Here is a 21,346-nt window from a genome sequence, read left to right on the forward strand (position 1 = left end):
GTTCCTAGAGTATTTAAAAGTAGAATGGGAGGCAGAGCCTTCAGTTTTCAGGCCCCTCTTCTGTGGAACCAGCTTCCAGTTTGGATTCGGGAGACAGACACTATCTCTACTTTTAAGATTAGGCTTCAAACTTTCCTTTTTGCTAAAGCATATAGTTAGGGCTGGACCAGGTGACCCTGAATCCTCCCTTAGTTATGCTGCAATAGACGTAGGCTGCCGGGGATTCCCATGATGCATTGATATTGGGAAACCAACCATCATCTCTCTCATGTTTTTAAAAAATAAATATTGAAATGACAACTGTCCAAAATAATGTGAAAATGCAACGTTTTACTAAAGGAAATCATAATATTTGGATATTGCCTTACTGTGTTGTATTTGCATCTGTAGCTATGTTCAGGAAAGAACATCAGTGTAACATTCACAAAAAATCTGTTTCCAATCAAACTTTTTTGCATCATTTAAATATGGCAACAGTTTCTCCTGATTATGTCATTACTGGGGTCTCCACAGCAGGTGGATGGAAACATACCTCACACTTTCTGCTGCCCACTCTGTCTTTACTCAGTGGGCCGTCAGGCTGTGGGACATCCCTCCCTCGACTCCATTAAGCGGTCAGTTGCATTTGGGAAAACACTTAACACTCTCTCACACACATGTCTGTCCTGTGCAGCTGTCTGAGGGAGTTTTTATGGGCACGGGGTCTGGACCCTACCGCTCTGGTAATGAAACTGCTCCGTCACTCGGATCACTGCAGCGTGAACAACCTCCAAACAGGCGTGCTAATAGGCTACCACACCCTGGCAACAACAATGACAACAACAACAAGAAGAAAACATGGCTGAAAGAAGTACGCAGCTTGACTGATGCTGCAAAACTGTATCACAGTAAGTTTTCTCAATATGATAAAACAATTTTTGCTCAAACAAATAATCCTCCAAACAAGTGTTCACCCGGCCAAAAGGTGCTTGCTGTCATGTGACCCATCAAAATGTGAACTACAATAGAGCACAGGATGGAGATAGTGAGCTTTGCTTATATATCAACATGTAAAGTGTTCTTTCAGTGAGGTAATGAGCCGCTAACCCACATGGGGAAAAACAAGCCCAGAATGACAGTTTTAGGAGAAATGTGTGGTTTCGCACATTTGCTGCACACAGATATTCCCACTGCAATTAAATGTGATGCTGAACAAATGTTCTTCAGATAAGAATGAGACACAAACATGCATTTTACACAAAATAAAGCAAAGACATACACCAACGTAACCATGTCCCTAACTTTAACCCACACCACTATACATACTTCAACTTTTAAGAAATTCACCCTGGCTGTAGTTGGTGTTAAGAGATTATTATCTACAGGGACAAAACATATGTTTGTCTACCAGATCCTCAATGTTTGATTCTGTTCATCTGGACGTAGATGTAGGAGAAACGTTTCATCGGTCATCCAGGTGACTTCTGCAGTCCACTTGGATGAGTGACGAAATGTTTCTCCCACTGAAAACGTCCAGATGAACAGAATCAAACCTTGGGGATTTACTTACCTGGATGATTGAGCATGCATCAAGATGTTTGTCTACCAGACTGTTGACATTTTTTCCTGCTGTAATGTTGGGAAAAGTAATCTGTCAGGACTGACTCAACTGGACATTACAGGAAGTGCAGTTTTGGTGCTTTGGCTTCATTTTCCACGTTACTCTTCAGCTTCTGGTTCAGTCCCTGCCCCATCATAAGTGTAACCAACTTTTGGCTATTTGTGGCTAAATAGCCAAGCCTACCAAGTCAAATTAAAACAGGTTTGGTGGGGAAATAAACAAGCTGTCTTTCTTAAAATAGTGAATTATAGCATTTACACTGGGAGCAACTTTGCTCCTTTGGCTCACTAACAGTATGCGGTTCGTCCATATCTATCGATATGTGTGTACGAACCATAGATAGATAGAAAGATATATATATATATTTATAAATATATATATTTATATAGATATATATATATATAGATAGATAGATAGATAGATAGATAGATAGATAGATAGATAGATAGATAGATAGGAGAAGATAAATGGAAGGTTTGACTCACCAACATCACAGTTGGGCCCAGTCATCCCCTCCTGACACTGGCTGCAGTCTGGTCCTGTGAATCCCCGACGACACACGCAGTTCCCTCTGAAGCAGCGCCCCCTGTTGTTGCAGCTGTTGGGGCAGCCTTTAGCACTGCAGTCTGCACCAGTGAATCCATCCTCACAAACACACTGTCCATTCACACAGCGCCCCCTGTTGTTGCAGTTGTTGGGGCAGGTGTTTTCAGAGCAGTCGTCACCTGTGAAGCCGCTGTCACATATGCATTTACCGTTAACACACCTGCCACGGTCGTTGCAGTCATTTGGGCATGTTCTTTCAGAGCAATCCTCGCCAGTAAATCTATCATCACAAACACACTGTCCATCTACACAGCGCCCCCTGTTGTTACAGCTGTTAAGACAGGTTTTTTCAGAGCAGTCTGGTCCTGTGAATCCATCCTCACAAACACACTGTCCATTCACACAGCGCCCCCTGTTGTTGCAGTTGTTGGGGCAGGTGTTTTCAGAGCAGTCGTCACCTGTGAAGCCGCTGTCACATATGCATTTACCGTTAACACACCTGCCACGGTCATTGCAGTCATTTGGGCATGTTCTTTCAGAGCAATCCTCGCCAGTAAATCTATCATCACAAACACACTGTCCATCTACACAGCGCCCCCTGTTGTCGCAGTTGTTGGGGCAGCCTTTAGCACTGCAGTCTGCACCAGTGAATCCATCATCACAAACACACTGTCCATTCACACAGCGCCCCCTGTTGTTGCAGTTGTTGGGGCAGCCTTTAGCACTGCAGTCTGCACCAGTGAATCCATCATCACAAACACACTGTCCATTCACACAGCGCCCCCTGTTGTTGCAGTTTTCAGGACAGACTGCCTCAGAGCAATCTGCACCGGTAAAGCCACTGTTGCATACACATTTACCGTTAACACACCTCCCATGGTCATTGCAGTTGTCTGGGCATGTCCTCTTTAAACAGTCTGGCCCAGCGAATCCAGGATTACACACACACTGTCCGTTATTGCAGCGCCCCCTCCTGTTGCAGTTGCTGGGGCAGGATTTGTTTAAGCAGCTAGGACCAGTGAAGCCACTGTTGCACACACACTTGCCGTTCACACACCTGCCTTGATTGTTGCAGTTATCGGGGCAGGATCTCAGGGAGCAGTCATGACCGGTGAAACCGGGATTGCACACACACTGTCCGTTAACGCAGAGCCCCCTTTTTTTGCAATTTCCGGGACAGGATTTATCGGAGCAGCTGGGACCTGTAAAGCCACTGTTGCACACACACTTGCCATTCACGCACCTGCCGTGATTGTTGCAGTTATCAGGGCAGGCTTTCAGGGAGCAGTCAGGACCGGTGAAACCAGGATCGCACACGCACTGTCCATTCACACACTTCCCGTTGTTGCTGCAGTCCCCGGGACAGTTGGATTGGTTGCAGTCCGGCCCGGTGAATCCAGGAAAGCAGGCACACTTGCCATCCTCACAGCGACCCTGATCACTGCACTCATTGGGGCACTCCTTGGTCTCTGGTTTGATGGAGCATGCTGCACCTGATGGACAGGAAGAGGTCAAGAACAGGGTCACAATCACCACAGCAACACACTAAATTCAGTTTAAACCATTTTGAACAATGCTACAACATCTGTGACATCAGTTCAGAGATCCTAAAAGAAATTCTGACTTTTAGGAGTGAGTGTTACCTGGCTTCATGGACAGATAGAGCTGCGTGTCATCTGCATAGCAGTGGAAATTTATGCTATGCCTTCTAATGATGCTGCCTAGGGGAAGCATGTATAATGTAAATAGAATTGGTCCTAGCACTGAACCCTGTGGAACACCATAATTGACCTTAGTGTCTGAAGAGGACTCTCCATTTACATGTACAAATTGGAGTCTGTTAGATAGATATGATACAAACCACTGCAGTGCAGTACCTGTAATACCTACAGCATGTTCTAATCGCTCTAATAGGATATTATGGTCAACAGTATTGAACGCAGCACTGAGGTCTAGCAGGACAAGCACAGAGATGAGTCCACTGTCAGAGGCCATAAGAAGATCATTTGTAACCTTCACTAAAGCTGTTTCTGTGCTGTGATGAGCTCTGAAACCTGACTGAAACTCTTCAAATAAGCCATTCCTCTGCAGATGATCTGTTAGCTGTTTGACAACTACTCTTTCAAGGATGTTTGATATGAAAGGAAGGTTGGAGATTGGCCTATAATTAGCTAAGACAGCTGGGTCTAGAGATGGCTTTTTAAGTAAAGGTTTAACTACAGCCAGCTTGAAGGCCTGTGGTACATAGCCGATTATTAGAGATAGGTTGATCATATTTAAGATCGAAGCATTAATTAATGGTATGCAGATATCCTACATTGTAGTATTGACTTGATCAAATACATTCTTAGATATCCAAAACACAAGGCTGGCCATCAGCATCAGTTCAGTCATAAATGTGGTTTGTTGGTGGATGAATGAAGCGTCTTGAATGAGTTAGAACCAGATACTTTTCCTTTGTTGCACTGCCTCAGTTTTGGGGGTAGAGTGAAGGGGGGACGTCTAATCCTCTCTAAATAGAGTGTAACACAGCCTTGTTGTGACTGATTATCCCCTGTGTGTATGTGTGTGTGTGTGTGTGTGTGTGTATATGTGTGTGTGTGTGTGTGTGTGTGTGTGTGTGTGTTGTTGCTGTGCAGAGGGTGGACTGGGCGGAGATGGAGGCTGAGATCACACTGGGCACAGAGCTGAAGACAGAGACACACAAACAGTCCTCTCCCGTTTCCATCACTTCAGAAGACAAAACATTCACTTTCCTGAAGCTAAACTAAAAACAGGACATTAACTTTTTCACTAAAGTGGAGTGATTTATCACCATGGGATCTACGTCCACACAGTTGCAGTAATACAATCACACTCACATCATCCGGGTGTTCTGTAATGATTTTGGAGTAAATTACAATCACTTTAATTCATTTCCTAATGAGTCTCCATAATCACTTGCTTTTATTCCCCAAACACAAATCATATCCTCCCCATATCCTCACAATCTATGGGTCCCCATGTTTCAGGTAATACAAGTACACACACAGTGTTAGCACTCTGAAAATAATCCAATCACACAGTCAGACTCAAACAACAACACATATTCTATTAGTAGAATACAGCTTTAGTCTACTTTACATAAAAGCATTAGAACACATAATAACAGATGGTGGTGAAATATTCAGCAGTCTGATGTATTTCTGAGAGAACATAAAGGAGGATGTAGGAAACAGCAGGTAACGGCCCAGTAATGTGTGAAAGGTAGTTTCAAAAACCTTTCATTTTAATTTCCACATAACTTTGGTCTGTATTAGATGTTTGATTCATTCACAGTGGGAACGTTCATCAGTGTTCCCGGTTTCCTCCACGTGTGGATAACAACTCTCACCGTGGGTCACTGAGTCCCAAAGCCTGAGAAATGTCCCTGTAACGCTGTCAGAGACTTCTCAGCTGTCAGGTCAGCTTTCCAAAAACATTGTTTTCCACACATGAAGAGAGATTTAAATCCTCATTTAAAGACTGAATTTTGTTTTTGTCTGATATTAAAATTTGTTGGAGGATCTGAAACATCAGTGTGAGAAATATGCAAAAAGAAGAAAGCAGCAGACTTTTTCATAGCACTGAGTTTTCTGGTAAGATCAATAATATAAAAACCTCACAGTCATCAGTAAAGATTAATGTTATTGATGTTTCATGTAATTTAAAGTGAATTGTGTTTGTGTTTTTCAGCTGCAGTGGAATTTCCTGTTTAATGTTGTCAGTGAGTGAAGCTCACTGCTTTATAATGCTTTACCGTCTCTGCGGTTACAGCTCACAGCACTCTCACCTCCTCAGACTGGACACGGTAAATAACAGCTCTCACTCCTTTTAGGACACCCAGATAGATTCTGACGCAGGATTTTTTCACTTCAGTCAAACATCTTTGCTCAACTGTAACGAGAAGCTATTGAACAACTGCAGCAGCTAACACTTTGTCTTTACACACATGTGAAGTAAGCTCTTGAAACATGTGGTTATCCTAACTGGGCTTTCATCAAGTCAGCAAAGATGCACAGAAAAGAAGATCAGACAGCAGCGAGGGAGGATCAGAAGGACAAACAGAACAACATCCCCTATGTAGCCGGTGTATCACAGACACTCAGGAGAATTTTCTCCAAGCACGACATCCCAGTGTACTTCAGACCCAGCAACACACTCAGACACAAACTGGTTCACCCGAAAGACAAAACTCCTAAACACAGACTGAACAACGTGGTGTATGCTGTACAGTGCAGCGAGGAATGCCCAGACCTCTACATCGGAGAGACCAAACAGCCACTTCACAAGCGCATGGCACAACATAGAAGAGCCACCTCCACGGGACAAGACTCAGCAGTCCACCTGCATCTAAAGGTCAAAGGTCACTCTTTGAGGATGCCAATGTTCACATTTTGGACAGAGAGGACAGATGGTTTGAAAGAGGAGTGAAAGAGGCCATCTATATCCACTGTGAGCGACCATCTTTGAACAGAGGCGGTGGTTTACGACACCAACTGTCTGCCATCTATAATCCAGTTTTGAGTTCCCTCCCCAGACGCCTTAACGCCCACTCACATCCTGGGCCATCTGACCTCAGGAATTCACATGACAAGGTGGGGCCAGGTTTCACAATGGGCTCACCCGAAACCCTGGCTGATTAGGTCCCACACCCGCTTTCACACCTTGGCTCATGTGATTAGGTAGAGGATCATCAGGGGGTCCATGACCTTAAAAATCTGGGACTCTCCATCATTTCGTCTCAGAACTGAAGAAGTTTCTCAGGTGAAACGTCTTCAAGAAACTTAAAGAAGTCCAGTCTCTTTCCTTTCCGAGCTCCTTAGACTATGATGGGATGACTGAGAAGCTTCACAGACGACACTTCCTGTGTTTCGCTTGTAATCATTACCAAACTGCAGAAGACCTTCATTGTGCATGCAGATAAATGTTTGTATACTTTTATGTGAAATTATGAAAAACATTTTCAAGAAATTAACTTAAAAAACAAACAAATACAACAACAGGACCTACAGAATAGAAACCACCTGCTCAGAGAGCTAATCTTCAGCAGAGAGAAGTCTGTGGCTCGAGGTCACGGCGAATGTCTGTGAGGCAGACTCACACAATAATGCCGTCACTGGATCCTCTGCTGCTGTTCAGCTGTTGACACTCTGGTTGTGTCTAATGGAAATGTGATAAATATGAGTGAAAAGGAAGCGCTCGCTTGCTGAGAGCACGCTTTATAAGTTTGAGTGTCATCGTGATGCACAGATTGAAAAATGACATCCTGGGAAACAAGGGAGCGGCTGTTATCATCGCCGAGCCTCCTGCATTGTTGGCATCCGGTACACGTTTACTGGCAGCTGTTGTCGATGTTTGGAGTGACGCTGCTGTCACAGAGCACGCTGCAGAGCGATGCCCTCACAAAACAAGAATTCAGCAGTAAAGAAAAACTGGAGCGCACACAGGGAACGTATGTTTGCTAAACATATGTTGCTATGAAGACTCACTGTGCTGCAGACCAACAACATCTCGGGTCACTTTTCACTGTAATCACGAGCTAAAGATTCGCCGCCGTAAGACCCTCGACTGCTGCTCTGTATGCTTCGTGCTGCGTGGCGAGGAGGTTAGCGCCTGCTGATGCAGACTCGTATTAATCGCCTCTCGTGCTTCCTTCTCTCGTTGCCATGGTTTTCTGTTTGTGTGCTTGTGTCTCTGTGATCAGCAGCCACAGAATCCTCCCAAACATCCCGAGTGTTTATTTTCATAAATGAGATTATTGCTCGTTGTCCCAAATTTGGTTTGTATTTACTTTTTCATCCTCGCGTGAGCTGATTGCTCCATTTGGTCCTGATTTTCTGTTTGCTAACCACACCAACATGCTTCAGGTGCTTTTAGAGTGGACTTTTGGCTGTTTGGGGTTCATACTGTGGAGCTGCCGCAGGACACCATCAGCTCCACACTGATGAAATCAGCTGTGAGTGACTTTGGAGCCATGTGATGGAAAACCTCGGCTTTCCTAAAGCTCTCCAGAACTTATTTCTTCTCAAAGCTTCGAGGCCTTGAAAACATGACTCACGATCTGCTGCACGTCTTTCTGATAAAGTTTGAAAACATTTGATTATTTCATTTATTATTTTCGGATTTTTGGCACTGAGGTGGAAAAAACACGACCTCGACTTTGTGTCTGTTAAAGGTTTGTATGAACGTCCTGCACCTCCAGCTGTTTTAAGTCTTTTGAGTCCTCTTGTATGAAAAAATGTCATTTTTTCCAGCCTGGTATAAAGAATTAGTTCATGCATGAAGAATGATTTTGATCACTGTCTCAAATTCAGTTTGAATTTTTATATTTTTGCATGTGAATGAAAAACTGTTCATGTTTCATTTAATGTTAAATGTGAAGGACGTGACAGGAAAATGTGGTTGTTCTATATAAAAATGAGAGAAACACAGCCGGTCACTTAAATCTTTGGCATGTAATGAACTTTAAGGATATTCATAATGAAGATGCTAAAAATATAAAAGTCCATGAAGCATCAGATCAGCTCCTCACTGGCTTCAGTGAGTTTGAGAGTTCATAAAGCGGTGAAAGCTCATCGTAGGGCTCGATCAGGTGATCAGGTGACGGCAGTTCTTACTCACTCCAAGCTCTTTATACAACTTTCACCCATTAAAGCTCTGTTTCTGTTCTTTGTGTCTAACATTCACACACATCCATGGTCTGATGGGTGCTCCGGAGAACACCTTGATGTTAGTAACTTGGACCTCCAACCGCTCACAACACATGATGGCCCCTCCCTCAGCCTGCTTCTGCTGGAGCTTTCTTGTTAAAAGTGAGTTTTTTCGTCCCACTGTTGCCAAGTGCATGCTAATAGGGGATCATATGATTGTTGTATTATTGTATGACTTTAGCTGGCAATATAAAGTGCCTGTTAGTGACTGTTATTTTGATTTGGTGGAATATGTAAAATATAAGTCTAATTTTACAAAAGATGAGTCACATGTTGATCTTTTACCACCTTTTAAGCTGATCTGTCAGCGTGTTAAACCTGCAGCAGTTACAGAGAGTTTGTCACCACCCACTGAACCAGGTTTTTATCTCCTTCTTTGGTCTCCTCCACCTCCTGAGGGGAATCTGTAACGGAGGTTTGTTAGCTCTCTGTAAGAGTGCTGTTGGCATAAAAGTGTGCCCTCTTTAACTCTTTAACGCAGATAAAGTCGGGTCCTTCTGCTCTACAGATAAATATTTAATGTAAGAAACAAGGTCGACCAAATAGAAATATCCAGTTTTACCTTTGCTTTCGTTGGAGCTGCAGCAGTTTCCTTCAGCCCCTCCACACGTCTCCCGGAGGGCTGACACCTCCCTCTCCAGCCTCTCCAGACGCTCCCGCAGCGGCGCAAAGTCGGCGTCGCACCCACATGATGCAGATCCAGACGCTGAATCTGAGGGAACCAGTTTGATCTTATGGGTCAGAACCAGAGGAGAACCAGGTACCAGGTCAATTTCTTTACCTGCAAACAAGGACATTTGGTTGTGATTATATTCTGCAGTAGGAGCTGAGCTCCAACCCCCTGCACGGCTGTGACGGGGAGAAAAACTACAGTTTCTGGATGTTCGTTTCATGTCAGACTCTTTACCTCCTTTACTCCCATCAGATGCATCATCCTGAGTGGCACAGCCCTCTGAGATGACCACCTGCAACAGCAGAAAACACCAATCATTGCACTTTGTTTCATGTTGTTATGCTTTCACTTTTCTTCCTGCTGTGTTCTGCAGGTCGGTTTCATATATGGCTTCCTGTGTTTCTATGTTCCTGTTGCCCTGATTGAGTTCTTCCCATCAGCGTGTTTGAGTCTAAACCTTTGAGTCGTCTTCCTGACTCTGTTTGGACTTTTTCAGGTTTTGGACTGTGGATTTCTTGCAGCACATCTGCACCACCTTCATGTTACTGAGCTCGGGGTGAAATAATCGCTGCTGCTCTCAGAAGAGGACTGGAGCACAAAGAGTCATTTCTGAAAGAGTCCATTAGCGTTATCCTTCATCGCAGCTCCTCTGATTGGCTGTTCGTCTATCCAGTTGAGCTTGCTCTGTGCCCGCTGGAAACTGGAGCTCAACAGAAAGGTTCCAGACAAATTTGCATTTGCACATTAGTCCGGCGATGCCGGGGTAGATATATTACAGAAGGCGCAGGAGGCTTATGGCCTTAACTTTCTGCTTTTTCCAACATTAAAATGTGCTGGAGCACAGAGCAGCAAAGACGTCAGTCATCAGTTAAAACACATCGAGATTTTGTTGATGATAGGTCTGTGCAATTTATTCTTTGTTTGGACTGCAGACGGCTTGGAACTGAACTCTGACTGTGCAGTTGGCTTTTGCATCATCTCCTGAGCAGATTTCTGGATTCAAACGTCCTAACAATGAGATGCCTGTATGTTCATTACTGGCCTTCACTGGCTTCTTCCTGCAATAAGGAATCATCTGCAGACAGATATGAAAACTTTAAACTCCTGTGAGTGAGGAGTCAGGTGTTACAGGCCATCAAATAAAAGCAGATAAAGAAGAATTTCCTGAACCTTTCAACCACACCTGACCCTCGTTTAACCCAGATGATCACTTGACCTGCCGTCAGTCGGCCCATTTATCTCAGCTAACCACTTAATCACCTTGAAGGAGTCCTGCTTGGTGTCCCTTGGTGTCCTTTGACCCCCTAACTGTAGCTCTGTGGAGGTCGACGGGGTCAGGAGGGCTGGGCCGGCCAGTAGGAGGAAGAGGAGGAGGCGGGGGATGAATGGAAGCATCGCCAGGGTGGCACCAGGAGAAGACTTCCCTGGGCGTTTTAGGAGAAAGACGCCGGACCGCTCGGGAAATTGATGCTGACGGACGTTTGCCCGGTAATACCGGAGCCGGTTGCTTCCAGTCCTTAATTGGAATGAATCTGCAAATCTGGACCTGCTCTCACTTCGCTTCAGTCACAGAGGTGATGGATTTTTTCCTCTCGCCTTTGCACTCCATGGATTTTCCCACTGGAAGAGACACAGAATTACACATTTAAGCTCACCTTAAATTTCATGTTAGCGCAGCAGACTCCACTTTGGCCACAATTAGCGGGAATAGGGGGCCATTAGCTGTTTATGGGCCCGTCAGTGGAGCATGGCGGCCAATAAAAACCCGATGGAAAAAGTAACTTGGTCTGAAAGAGTAGCTTGTTATCCTGCAGCCGATTTTCTGACATGCGGATCAGGCCGGGCCTGGCAACGCGGAATATTACTTAAAGTGCAATTTGGCCCCAAACGGCCGATTACGTGTGGAGCATCTGAGGAAACAGATCCCAGTTTAGAGTTTCTTTACTTAAAAAAGAGGCAAAATTGAAGCTCTGTGAAGGTTTTTAAGCTTTCTTTAGATGCTTACATCTTAAATCTAACATGTGAATCCTGTTCATGTGCAGGAGGAAATACTGCAAACTCCTCCTGGTTACATAACTTTTACTTTACATTTCTGCATTGTTAGCATATTTATGAGCAACAAGTAGCTCTGTGGATGGTCTGGCCAGTCCCAGAGGACAGTAGCATCTGTCTTTTTTTCACAGTGCATCTGAGACTGAGACAAAATTACAGGAAACAGTGATTCACAGCAGCTAACGCTGCTTCTCCAGCTTCCTCCCACATATGCACTTAAACATCATGACTGACTTAATGCATTCCAAATGAAACTGTTTTAAGAAACTCATCCAGAGCAGTAGAAGCACACAGATTATAATCACATCAGAGACAGAAGCTGAGCTCAGCCACAGATCTGAGTCTAACCGCCCGTGTGCCGGGTAACACCTGACAGCCCCGATCCAGCAGGTCTGAATGTAGAACTTGGTACCTAGCAATTTATGGATCATTTTATTTACACCTGGTCATAGTTCAGTTTTTATTTCAGGTAAATGCTCCAAATCTCCGACTCTACCACATCCCCGAGTCGTGCTGGGCCGAGAGCTGCACAGTGGAGCGCCCACTCTGCTGCTGGTCTCAGTAACCACCCGTGTGTCCTCTCAGGACGTTCATGACCAAGTCCACTGGAGTGAAACAAGCATGTCTGCAGTGAAGCTGTGATCAGTTTGCACCAGCCTGACTTCTGACTTCTGTCAGGCTGGTGCATCTTTTAAAGCCTCCTATAAGAGTAATTTAACTTTCATTTAACTCTTGGACCTGTTATCACGAGCACATGCGCTGACATTTAATTTTCTTTTCCTCTAGACGTTATATTTTGGTCTTTGCGTGTGATGCAGATCTCCTCAGCACTCTCTGAGTGCCGCTTGTCCACATGTCTCTGCTTCAGCTCAGCTCTGGAACTGAACCCGACCCTTCTAACTTTCCTCTCCGCCTGTCCACATGTTTCTCTGCTGCTACCTCGACCGACACACAGAGGCTTCTGCATGTGCGGTGTGATTTAGATCTCCATCTGGACCTCGGCCAGTTTCTGCTCCGTGGATCTAAGTGAGAACGATTACCTTGTAAATACCTGCCTGTGACAGCTGTTCCAGCTGCTACGGGAAAACCTCAGGAGGGCAATACAAATTCTCAAAATACACCATGAAGGCTCCTCCTGTGCTCTTCAGCTTTACTCTCAGTGCTGCTGGAGGCTGTTCCCTCTGCTCACTGCTTCCAGAATATGTGACAAACCTGTGGCTCCACGCCCACACTCAGGTTAATCATTTGACAGGACTGTAATGACCAGGAGGGGTTTTATGAAATGTCTATGGAGAGCTTACCTTTATAAACCCTTTAAATGTTCTTCTGCAGATTCCAGATTAAAAGAGTCAGACTTCAAACCAACAAGCAGGGGTGCAACTCCAGAAACTATTATTGCCTTGTTAATATACAGTAACCGATACAGCCGTAACCTTCAGACATACATGAGTGAATCTCTGGTCTCAGAAACAGGAAACAGGTTTGACTTTGTGAAACTTTAACATTTGTGCTAACAGAATGATGAAAGATCAGGAACATCAGGAAGCACATTTACATGCTTTGGCCAAAAACTTCCCCGAGACCACAGAGGATCACAGCAGCAAGAGTCCAGTGTGGAAATCCTGGCAGCTGTGGGTCAACAACACAGACTGTGTATAAAACATGGAAGCAGTTACTGTGACACAACCCAGTTATATGGACAACAGGTGGAGCGCTAAGGTAAATGCTAATACTAGCTAGCCCAGTTAGCAAGCTGCTTCCATGAACTGGGTGCATCACATCCATGATGTCATAGAGATTCCTGCTAATGCGTGCCAAGCAACAAAGTGATGAAATGTTAGGAAGGTCTGTGTGGGTACCCTCACAGCAGCCGTGCTATTGGTAGGATTTGGTAAATGTTTTATTCTGCTGTGAAGTCGCATGTTTTAACATGGCAGGCCTTTGGGAATGACTCTGACTGGAGCCTCTAGTGGTCATTAGAAGAACTGCAGTTATTGGCAGTCATGAAAAGGTTTTTAGTCTTGCAGGTTGCTGATTGACTTGTTGGTGACTGAAATAGCAGATGTTTTTTGAAACAAAGCAGAGAGTCCATCACAGAAGAGGACGGAGACTTTTACACATCAGTGTCACAGAGACGACGTCCAAACATAAACCTGCATCTCATCTGCTGCAGGATGTGTTATTACACTCTATGGCTTTATACATAAAACTGAAACATTTTTATTTTGTCTGTATTTATGCATGATAGGTTCACTGTCTGGTTCGCTGTAAAATCTTGATTAGGATATTTGTTGTATGATTTCCTTCACAGTTCTGCAGCAGGCAGCACGTTTCACACTGTTGGATCATATAAAAAAATCATGATGAAAAAATATTTTTCTGTATGCACAATTTAGACAAATTAATCTAATTAATAATTTGCTGTCAATTAGGAGCTTCACTCCTCCCGTGTGAAGCTACAGCTGATAAGATCAAATTAATTTGGTTGTTAAACTGACAGAAAACAGACAAACGTTCAAAAGTCCAACAATTAAATCTGTTTGTTTTTTATCAACCAACAAATAAAAAACATCAAATGTTTTCAGTTTATTTGTAAAAGTCATAAAAATTCATATGAAACGTATTTTTGCAAAGCTCATGAAAAATAAAGAAATAAATATCCTTGTATTTTAAAATAAACGAGACATGAAGCTGAAACCTTTTGGAACATTTTCATGAAAGACGTCAGCACTGAATGTGAAACAGCAGCTGCTCGTTTCACCCTCGTCCTCGAATAACGAAAAGCAACAATCATGGCTGCACAGTTTTTCTGTTTAGATGATGAATTTTCAAATTACATTCCTCCTCTACGTTACATTAATATTAAATGTGCATGAATCACCTCGCTCTCAGGTGTAAAACCATCAGAGTTTGTTCCTGCAGCAGCATCCTACCTGCTCAGAGAGGTGAGGAGTTTCTCTCGGCGGTGCCGAAGTCTGGTCTCAGTCCGGCTCTCTCACTGACTGACCGGCAGGAGGAGGACGAGGAGGGTGATGGACGGAGAGAGAAAGAGGAGGGGAGGGGAGGAGGAGTGCAGTAAAATTTTCTCATACTTGAAGAATTTTTCCTCCCTCTCTCCTCTCTTCCTCCTCTGTTTCCCTCTGATGTAATTCTGTGGGCTTTACAGGTCCCCGCTGGGCGGAGGGCTGGAGATGGAAAACATCTGATTTTTAGATGTTTTCAGGGGAACGCAGGGGCTCTCATGTGTTTCAGAGGGGTCTGGGTCCCCCGCTGCAGGATGCTCTGTTGGTTAGCGGGCGCTGATTGACCTGCTCCAGCTGACCTCACTCGGGGCTCTTTTGTGCTGAGAGAGAGTAAAATAAGTGCGTGACAAGCTTTTCATTGATGTGTGACTGCAGGTTTGGACAGAGTTACATGTGTGCTGATTTAAACAGCTCAGGAAGGAAACCAGAGCTGATTCACAGCATAGACTGTAAAGCAGGGGTCCCCAATCTCAGTCCACGAGGGCCGGTGTCCCTGCAGGTTTTAGATGTGTCCTTGATCCATCACAGCTGATTTAAATGGATAAATTACCTCCTCAACATGTCTTGAAGTTCTCCAGAGGCCTGGTAATGAACTAATCATGTGATTCAGGTGTGTTGACACAGGGTGAGATCTAAAACCTGCAGGGACACCGGCCCTCGTGGACTGAGATTGGGGACCCCTGCTGTAAAGTAAAGATGGAGGGAGGACTCCTGGGTTTGGGAGACATTTTTAGTCCCTCGTGTTGTTTTATTGCTGCGAGAATGTGTTTGGATGACGTTTGCAAGCCTTGTTGGTAGATACCTGCTCGGCCCCGACTGCACACCTGCAGCCACCTGCCCACACTCCTCACTTCAGACCTTAGTGATGTTGCACATCTCAGTGACACACACACACACACACACACACACACACACACACACACACACACACACACACACACACACACACTGTCTTTAGTTTTTCTGTTCAGCTCAAAGACGTGTGAGACGACGCCTGAAGGCACGCTCAGGACTTTATGGTCTAAATTTATCACCAGCTTCATGACCCGATGACCTCCAACCTCCGACTGACCTCCACCCTCTCACCACGAGCCCCGGTTTGTATCACCATGTTGCTCCGTGACTTTCTGGCGTGCTTTTGTTTGAGGATTTTGCTGCAATATTTGCACTTTGTGCATGAAGAGAGCAGCAGCGCAGCCTGCACAGCACGGTGCGCTCGGGCTGCGACCTCCTCACTCTCACTGAGCCAAACACAAAACGTCTGAATTTTAAATCCTGCTCAGATCATAAAGAGTCTGAAAACCTCACAGTTCTACCGACACAAGTTTACTGCAGCTAAGATCAGTCAGTAAGTTCTCAGTGAGTCCTTCAAAATAAGATTTTATTTTTGGGACAATACTTCCAGGCTTCTGATGAAACCATGCAGATATTTACCTTCATACACCCTCAAACAGGGACGAGTTAAACTTGAGTTTAAGCTACAGAAGAAGCAGATCAGTCAGCTGATGCAGCTTCACACTGAAATGATGTAAATATGACAGTTCAGTGAATCTCAGGAAACTCACTCTGACATAATACCAAACTCATTATTGTATAATTATAATTATTACAAATGAATGATCCTAATTCTAAAAAGCAAACAAACCAAAACAGTTTATTTACCTGAGTATTAATATTTGATTGTTCTGTGTAAATAAAGCATCTGAAAAGCTCTTACATGAGTAATAATCTCCTCACTGCTGCTTCCACATCAGTTTATGGATGTAAGGATGTATATTTGTGTAAGATGGTGGGCGTCAGTGTGAACACACATCCATTCACCGTTGTGTTCCCTCGTGTGTGCTTCACAGAGCTCATCATCTTTACTGCCACCTTTAACTGCAGACCTCAGAAGTCTTCGGTTTGCCCCCGCGGCTCGTCGGCGGGGCTTTTGCGGTTCCCGTGGGAGCTCAGAAATGACTGAAATACCACAGAAACCAGGAACACATGTGCGATGAAGCGAAGGCTAATTGTACCACATGTGCGGCGGGCCGAGCCAAGCCGAGCTGTGGGAGTGGGAGGCTGCCAGCGAGCAACCGGAGCTGGAGCTCGTAAAAGTGGGAGACGAGCGATTGAAGCTGACACCCGCGTCTTGATTGTCCCGTCAATAACTGTGACAGATCGAGTCTGAGGAAACAGTCGGTGCGGGTCGCTGATTTATTTGGTTTCCATGGAGGTTTCTGGCACTTTCTGACCCACTAATGACCAAAACCACTCTGGTTTGTGTCAAAGCTCAGCCTGAGCATCGACCTCACTGTGATGGAGTCCAGAGTTTCTGTCCACCTGATCCATATTTGTTAGAACGTAATTGGTGAATTTTATACACATGAAAATTAAAAAAGTGGAAATAAAGTCCTGCAGAGACTGTGGAGCTCTGAGTGCTGCTGTCCTACCACAGCTCAGTCTAAAAACTACAGCTCTTTGTGACGGTGTCCAGATGTGTTGCCCAAACAGGAAGTGATGCGTGAACACCTCCTGAGTTAGAATCTTTGGCTGCAGGGATCCAGATATGTGCAGCATTCACACAACAGGGTGTTCACAGAGCTCCAGTCCCCAGTAAAGGATCACTCACCGTGTTTTGCTGGGGTTAAACACACTGAAGCTTCCCTCACAGACACATTGCAGTCATGCCGTCGTGCACGACGCAGCCAGTGTTACTGGCGGTTTGTCACACTCGTGAATGACGGCGTCGCCGCTGCTTGTGTTCATTTCTGTGAGCTGTTGTGCAGGGCTGGGCTCTGTGAGCAGCAGTGCAAAGCTAAGGCCTGTTTACTGTCGGAGCAAACTTCCAACAAGCACTCATCAAAGACAAATCATGACGATGTGGAGAAATGTGTGAAGATGCTGAACACAGTGACCCGCCTGACCTGCTCCAGCTCCACCCTGGGCCTTCCTGTGTGAAAACACCTACTTCAGCCTTTTCTAACTGGCTTTCACCTACAAGCAGCAGGTGGGGGTGGAGATGCCCATATGCCACACCCATTCAGTGACATCATACATATGTATGAAAGTGTAGTTAGAGCAGTCTGACCTTAATATTTAACATGAGAATCTATCAGTGAGCCAAGTCCAAACCACAGTAACTGAAGGTTATTAATTATGACAAATGAAGTTAAAAACTGTTGATCAGCTGCTCAGAAGCTGAGGCTCTTCATGCTGATGAAGCAGCCGGTGGTTAAAGTGGGCGGAGACAGAGGTTAGCGCTGTGGTGAGCGGAGCTAACGGCTGTCCTCTCCTCAGAGGGAGGCTGCTGCTGTCAGGGAGCTGCTGCTGTCACACTTCAGTCCTAACGTGAGGAAACAGACGGACGCTGAGGTTTTCCCGCTGCTGCATATGTTTCATATCCTGTTCTTTGATTGACGGATTCGATGCTCCTGATGTTTAACTTAGTTTGAGTTTAGTGGAAACAGGTCGCTCCCTCAGGGGAAAGTCGCAGGAAGAAATGAGGAAAGAAGCCATTTAAGTCTGAGAGGAGGTGAAGTCATAATGACAGCAGAGGCTCATTAGCAGGGAAAAGAGTCTGTCTGACAGCCAGGACATCACAGGCTGACACAGAGGCGACGATTATGAGAACGAAACAAGCAAGAAACCAAAAGTAAGGAAGAGGAAGAGGAGCAGGAAGAAGACGCTCATAGAGGAAACAAGGAGCAGCCTGGAAATACAGTTTCCTCCAAAGTTTCTGAACATAACGAGACGACAACGAGGAGGAACGAGCTTTTCTTCATCTGCACTGGTGCAAGTTTGGAACACATTTCACATCTTCATCTAAAAGGACTAAACAAATAATCAATAATCCATCGATACTGATGGAGGCCCGTGTACGGCGTCTGAAACTGGACGCCTTCAGAAACTGCCCTCGCCCTCGCTCAGTGGGTCAGTTTAAAATAACTTAACAGTGAATCACTCTGAATGTTTCAACCATTAAAAATAAATAAATAAATCAAGAAGATAAAAGAGAAATGAAAGACTCAAACATTTTACGGTGCAGAACTTCCTCTTAACTCTGAGAATCACCACAATAATCATGTGACAGGTCTGAAAGAGGCGTCCTAACAGACGTCTGCAGCTCAGCATCAGGCTGACGTTCTGTTGTTGGATGTGTGACGATGACAGAGACCCGAGTCAGACAGAACGTGACGGCGCTTTGAACTTGACTCATATGGAAGTGAAAATCCGCTCTGCGGTCCACCTCATCACTGACTTCCTGCCTCACTCGGAGCTTCCACCGTGCTAACCGTTTGTGCTCTGATGACTTCCTGCTCTCACCTCCACCACGAAACCACACGCGAGCAGCTGCGACGGGCAGATGTGACTTTGTTTCAAAACTCAGTTTCTTTGTGTTTCAGAGAAAAGCTGAGTTTCCACAAAATCAGAGTAAACACTTAAGCACTGAAGTGTTTACAGCTTGGAGTTGGAACATATGCAGATGAGCGATGATATGATGAAGATGCTCGCTTGCCTAATAATCGTCTCTGGAGATGATTTTGGCGACGTGTCGAACATGGCACAGCGGTGCAACAAGGACGCCCACGGCTGCACATGTTCTGCATGAGTCTCTACCAACAAACCCACAGGGGAGATTATCCTGTAGTTCTCAAACTGGTGCTAAACTGGTGAGAACCCAGTACAGGTGAGTGAGGAGCTTCAGCACTGTGACCGAGCAGCTAACAGACGTCAGTGTTTCCTGCTCCGACGTGCAGACATCGTTCACAGGAGCTGTGGGTGTTTCCCATCATCCGGCCTCAGCGGGCAGCAAGAAGAATGATGATGCTGCCACATCCAGACGGCACTTTGAGAAATCCTTCATCCATAAACAGTCTGTTGAAAGTTGTAACATAATTTATGTCATAAATCGTCCGCCTGGGTTGAATTAGCTGAACAAAAACCAAAGTGCATTTGTCGCCTGGTTGTTTCGCTGTGCGACTTTCCCCTGGTGTCCTGTAACGTCAGAGCGGGACCCTCGCAGCGTAGATCAGCGCTCCGTTAGGTAAGAGACGCTTGGCGAGTTAAACGGATGAGTTATGAGTATTTCTTTGTGCAGGTTTTCCCTCTGCGTGTTACGGCGAGCGGAGCAGGAAGCAGCCGGGTCCTGATGGGCCTGTTTGAACGCGAGCCGTGCACGCCAATGAAAATCTGACCCGTGCTGATGTCATGCTGCAGCCACCAGCAGGCACTGAGCCCCACGTCACCCACGGAGCCTCTGGTTTTACTGGTGTTTCACAGCAGCAGGTATGAAGGTACGTCTTGTGCGACTCTGAGGACTCATTTAATTTATTTGTTAATATCTCGACATTATCCTGGATTCGACTTTGCTTTATTGAAGAGTTTCTCTGGAAGTTTGGTGTAAAGAGCTCGGTTTGCCCGAGGCTCAGCTGCATGATGGTTTTTGTAGCTTTGATCGTGCCGGAGCTTTTCTCAGCTGTGCCTCACAGAGCTGAAACAGAGACACACTCACACACACACACACACACACACACACACACACACACACACACACACACACAGATGAGTTATAACTAGTCTTACATACATTTGGACTTTGTGGGGAACCCCTGAACACAGACAGTCAGCTGACCAGGAAGTCAGCTTGTTTTTGACGCATGGTTGATCGTACCCGGGTTCATCCTGACCCCGAGGACTGAGCGTAAGAGAGCAAGACGTCATCAGGGATGTTCATGGTAGCCACTGGTACCTGTGTTCTGACCACAGTTTTATTATTTTTGAAGCACAAACGTCCTGAACTACAACACAGCTGCACAACTTCTGGCAAACAAAGCAGCAGTTGTGAGAAACTGAAAGTAAAACCTGCCAACTCTGATTCTGCTCTGCAAAACAAACACGGACAAGAAGCACAAAGTTGAGCTGAAGAAAAATCAGCATGTTGGGACGGGCGGCGGTTGAGTGTGAAGCTCAAACACGTCCTCTCTATCTGACACGGGTCTGCAGCGCGGGAAGGAAGCGATCCCTGCATTGACGGGTCATTAACCGTCGCCTCGCTGTAAAACCGTCAGTTTGACAACCAGAGGGAGCAGACTCGTGTCACATTTAAGGGTCATGCATTTAAACATCTGCCCAAAATAAACACGGCCGGTTTAACATGAATGAAGTCTTTAAACCAGCAGCTCCGTCTCACACATGTTGCCCACAAGCTGGAGGCGTGCAGAGGTTAAAAACCCGGAGCTGCCCTGTGGTGGCTGATGTGGAACAAAGTGCTGCCTGCCAAATAATTAGGCTCAATAATCTTTGCAGGTCCCCTCAGTGACTGGTGTTGGGCTAAACCTGAGACAAGAACATATCTTTAAGTATTAAAGCCTCCCAACCTCACATACACACTGGATATGAAAAAGAGTGAGAGAGGTTTTTATTTAACAGCTTCAAAATAAAAACTATTCGGAGCTTCAAGGTTGAAGAATCCCAACTGAAGGTTTGAATTTTCCAGACTTCCAGCTGATCGTTGGTACGTTCCTGTGTGTTTCCCGACGTTCCCGCTTCGTCTTGTAATCCGTGTTTGCTTCACAGTTTAATGAGGTCACAGTTACACGCGTGTGCACACGCTCTGCTTTAAAGAAGAGGAAGGTGTGAATTCAGAGAGCGCCACTCATCAGACGTCCTGATGATTCAACATTTTGATGTAGGAACTGTTAATGAGTTAATGTTTGATGTCCTGCAGCGTTTAACAACA

General features: G+C 45.2%; 1 protein-coding gene across 5 annotated transcripts in view; it reads right to left on the reverse strand.

Annotated features, from left to right (window-relative positions):
• Positions 1-11,108, reverse strand: part of LOC100705113 (tenascin) — a 39,524-nt gene extending 28,416 nt beyond the window's left edge. For 2 of the 5 annotated variants that reach the window (XM_025902025.1, XM_025902024.1), the window contains exons 1-4: positions 10,811-10,983; positions 9,785-9,842; positions 9,440-9,658; positions 2,086-3,639 (exon numbers count right to left, since the gene is read on the reverse strand). In XM_025902025.1, coding sequence (XP_025757810.1) covers positions 2,086-3,639; positions 9,440-9,658; positions 9,785-9,842; positions 10,811-10,945 — 1,966 coding nt within the window. In that variant the 5' untranslated portion in view covers positions 10,946-10,983. Of the gene's footprint in view, positions 1-2,085; positions 3,640-9,439; positions 9,659-9,784; positions 9,843-10,810 lie in introns of all 5 variants that reach the window. The other 3 variants (XM_025902022.1, XM_025902023.1, XM_019350470.2) reach the window with 3 other exon arrangements.
• Between the last annotated feature and the right edge of the window lie 10,238 nt (positions 11,109-21,346).

This window comes from Oreochromis niloticus, linkage group LG22 (genome assembly GCF_001858045.2).
Source record: "Oreochromis niloticus isolate F11D_XX linkage group LG22, O_niloticus_UMD_NMBU, whole genome shotgun sequence".
In the NCBI taxonomy this organism is placed as follows: Eukaryota; Metazoa; Chordata; class Actinopteri; order Cichliformes; family Cichlidae; genus Oreochromis; species Oreochromis niloticus.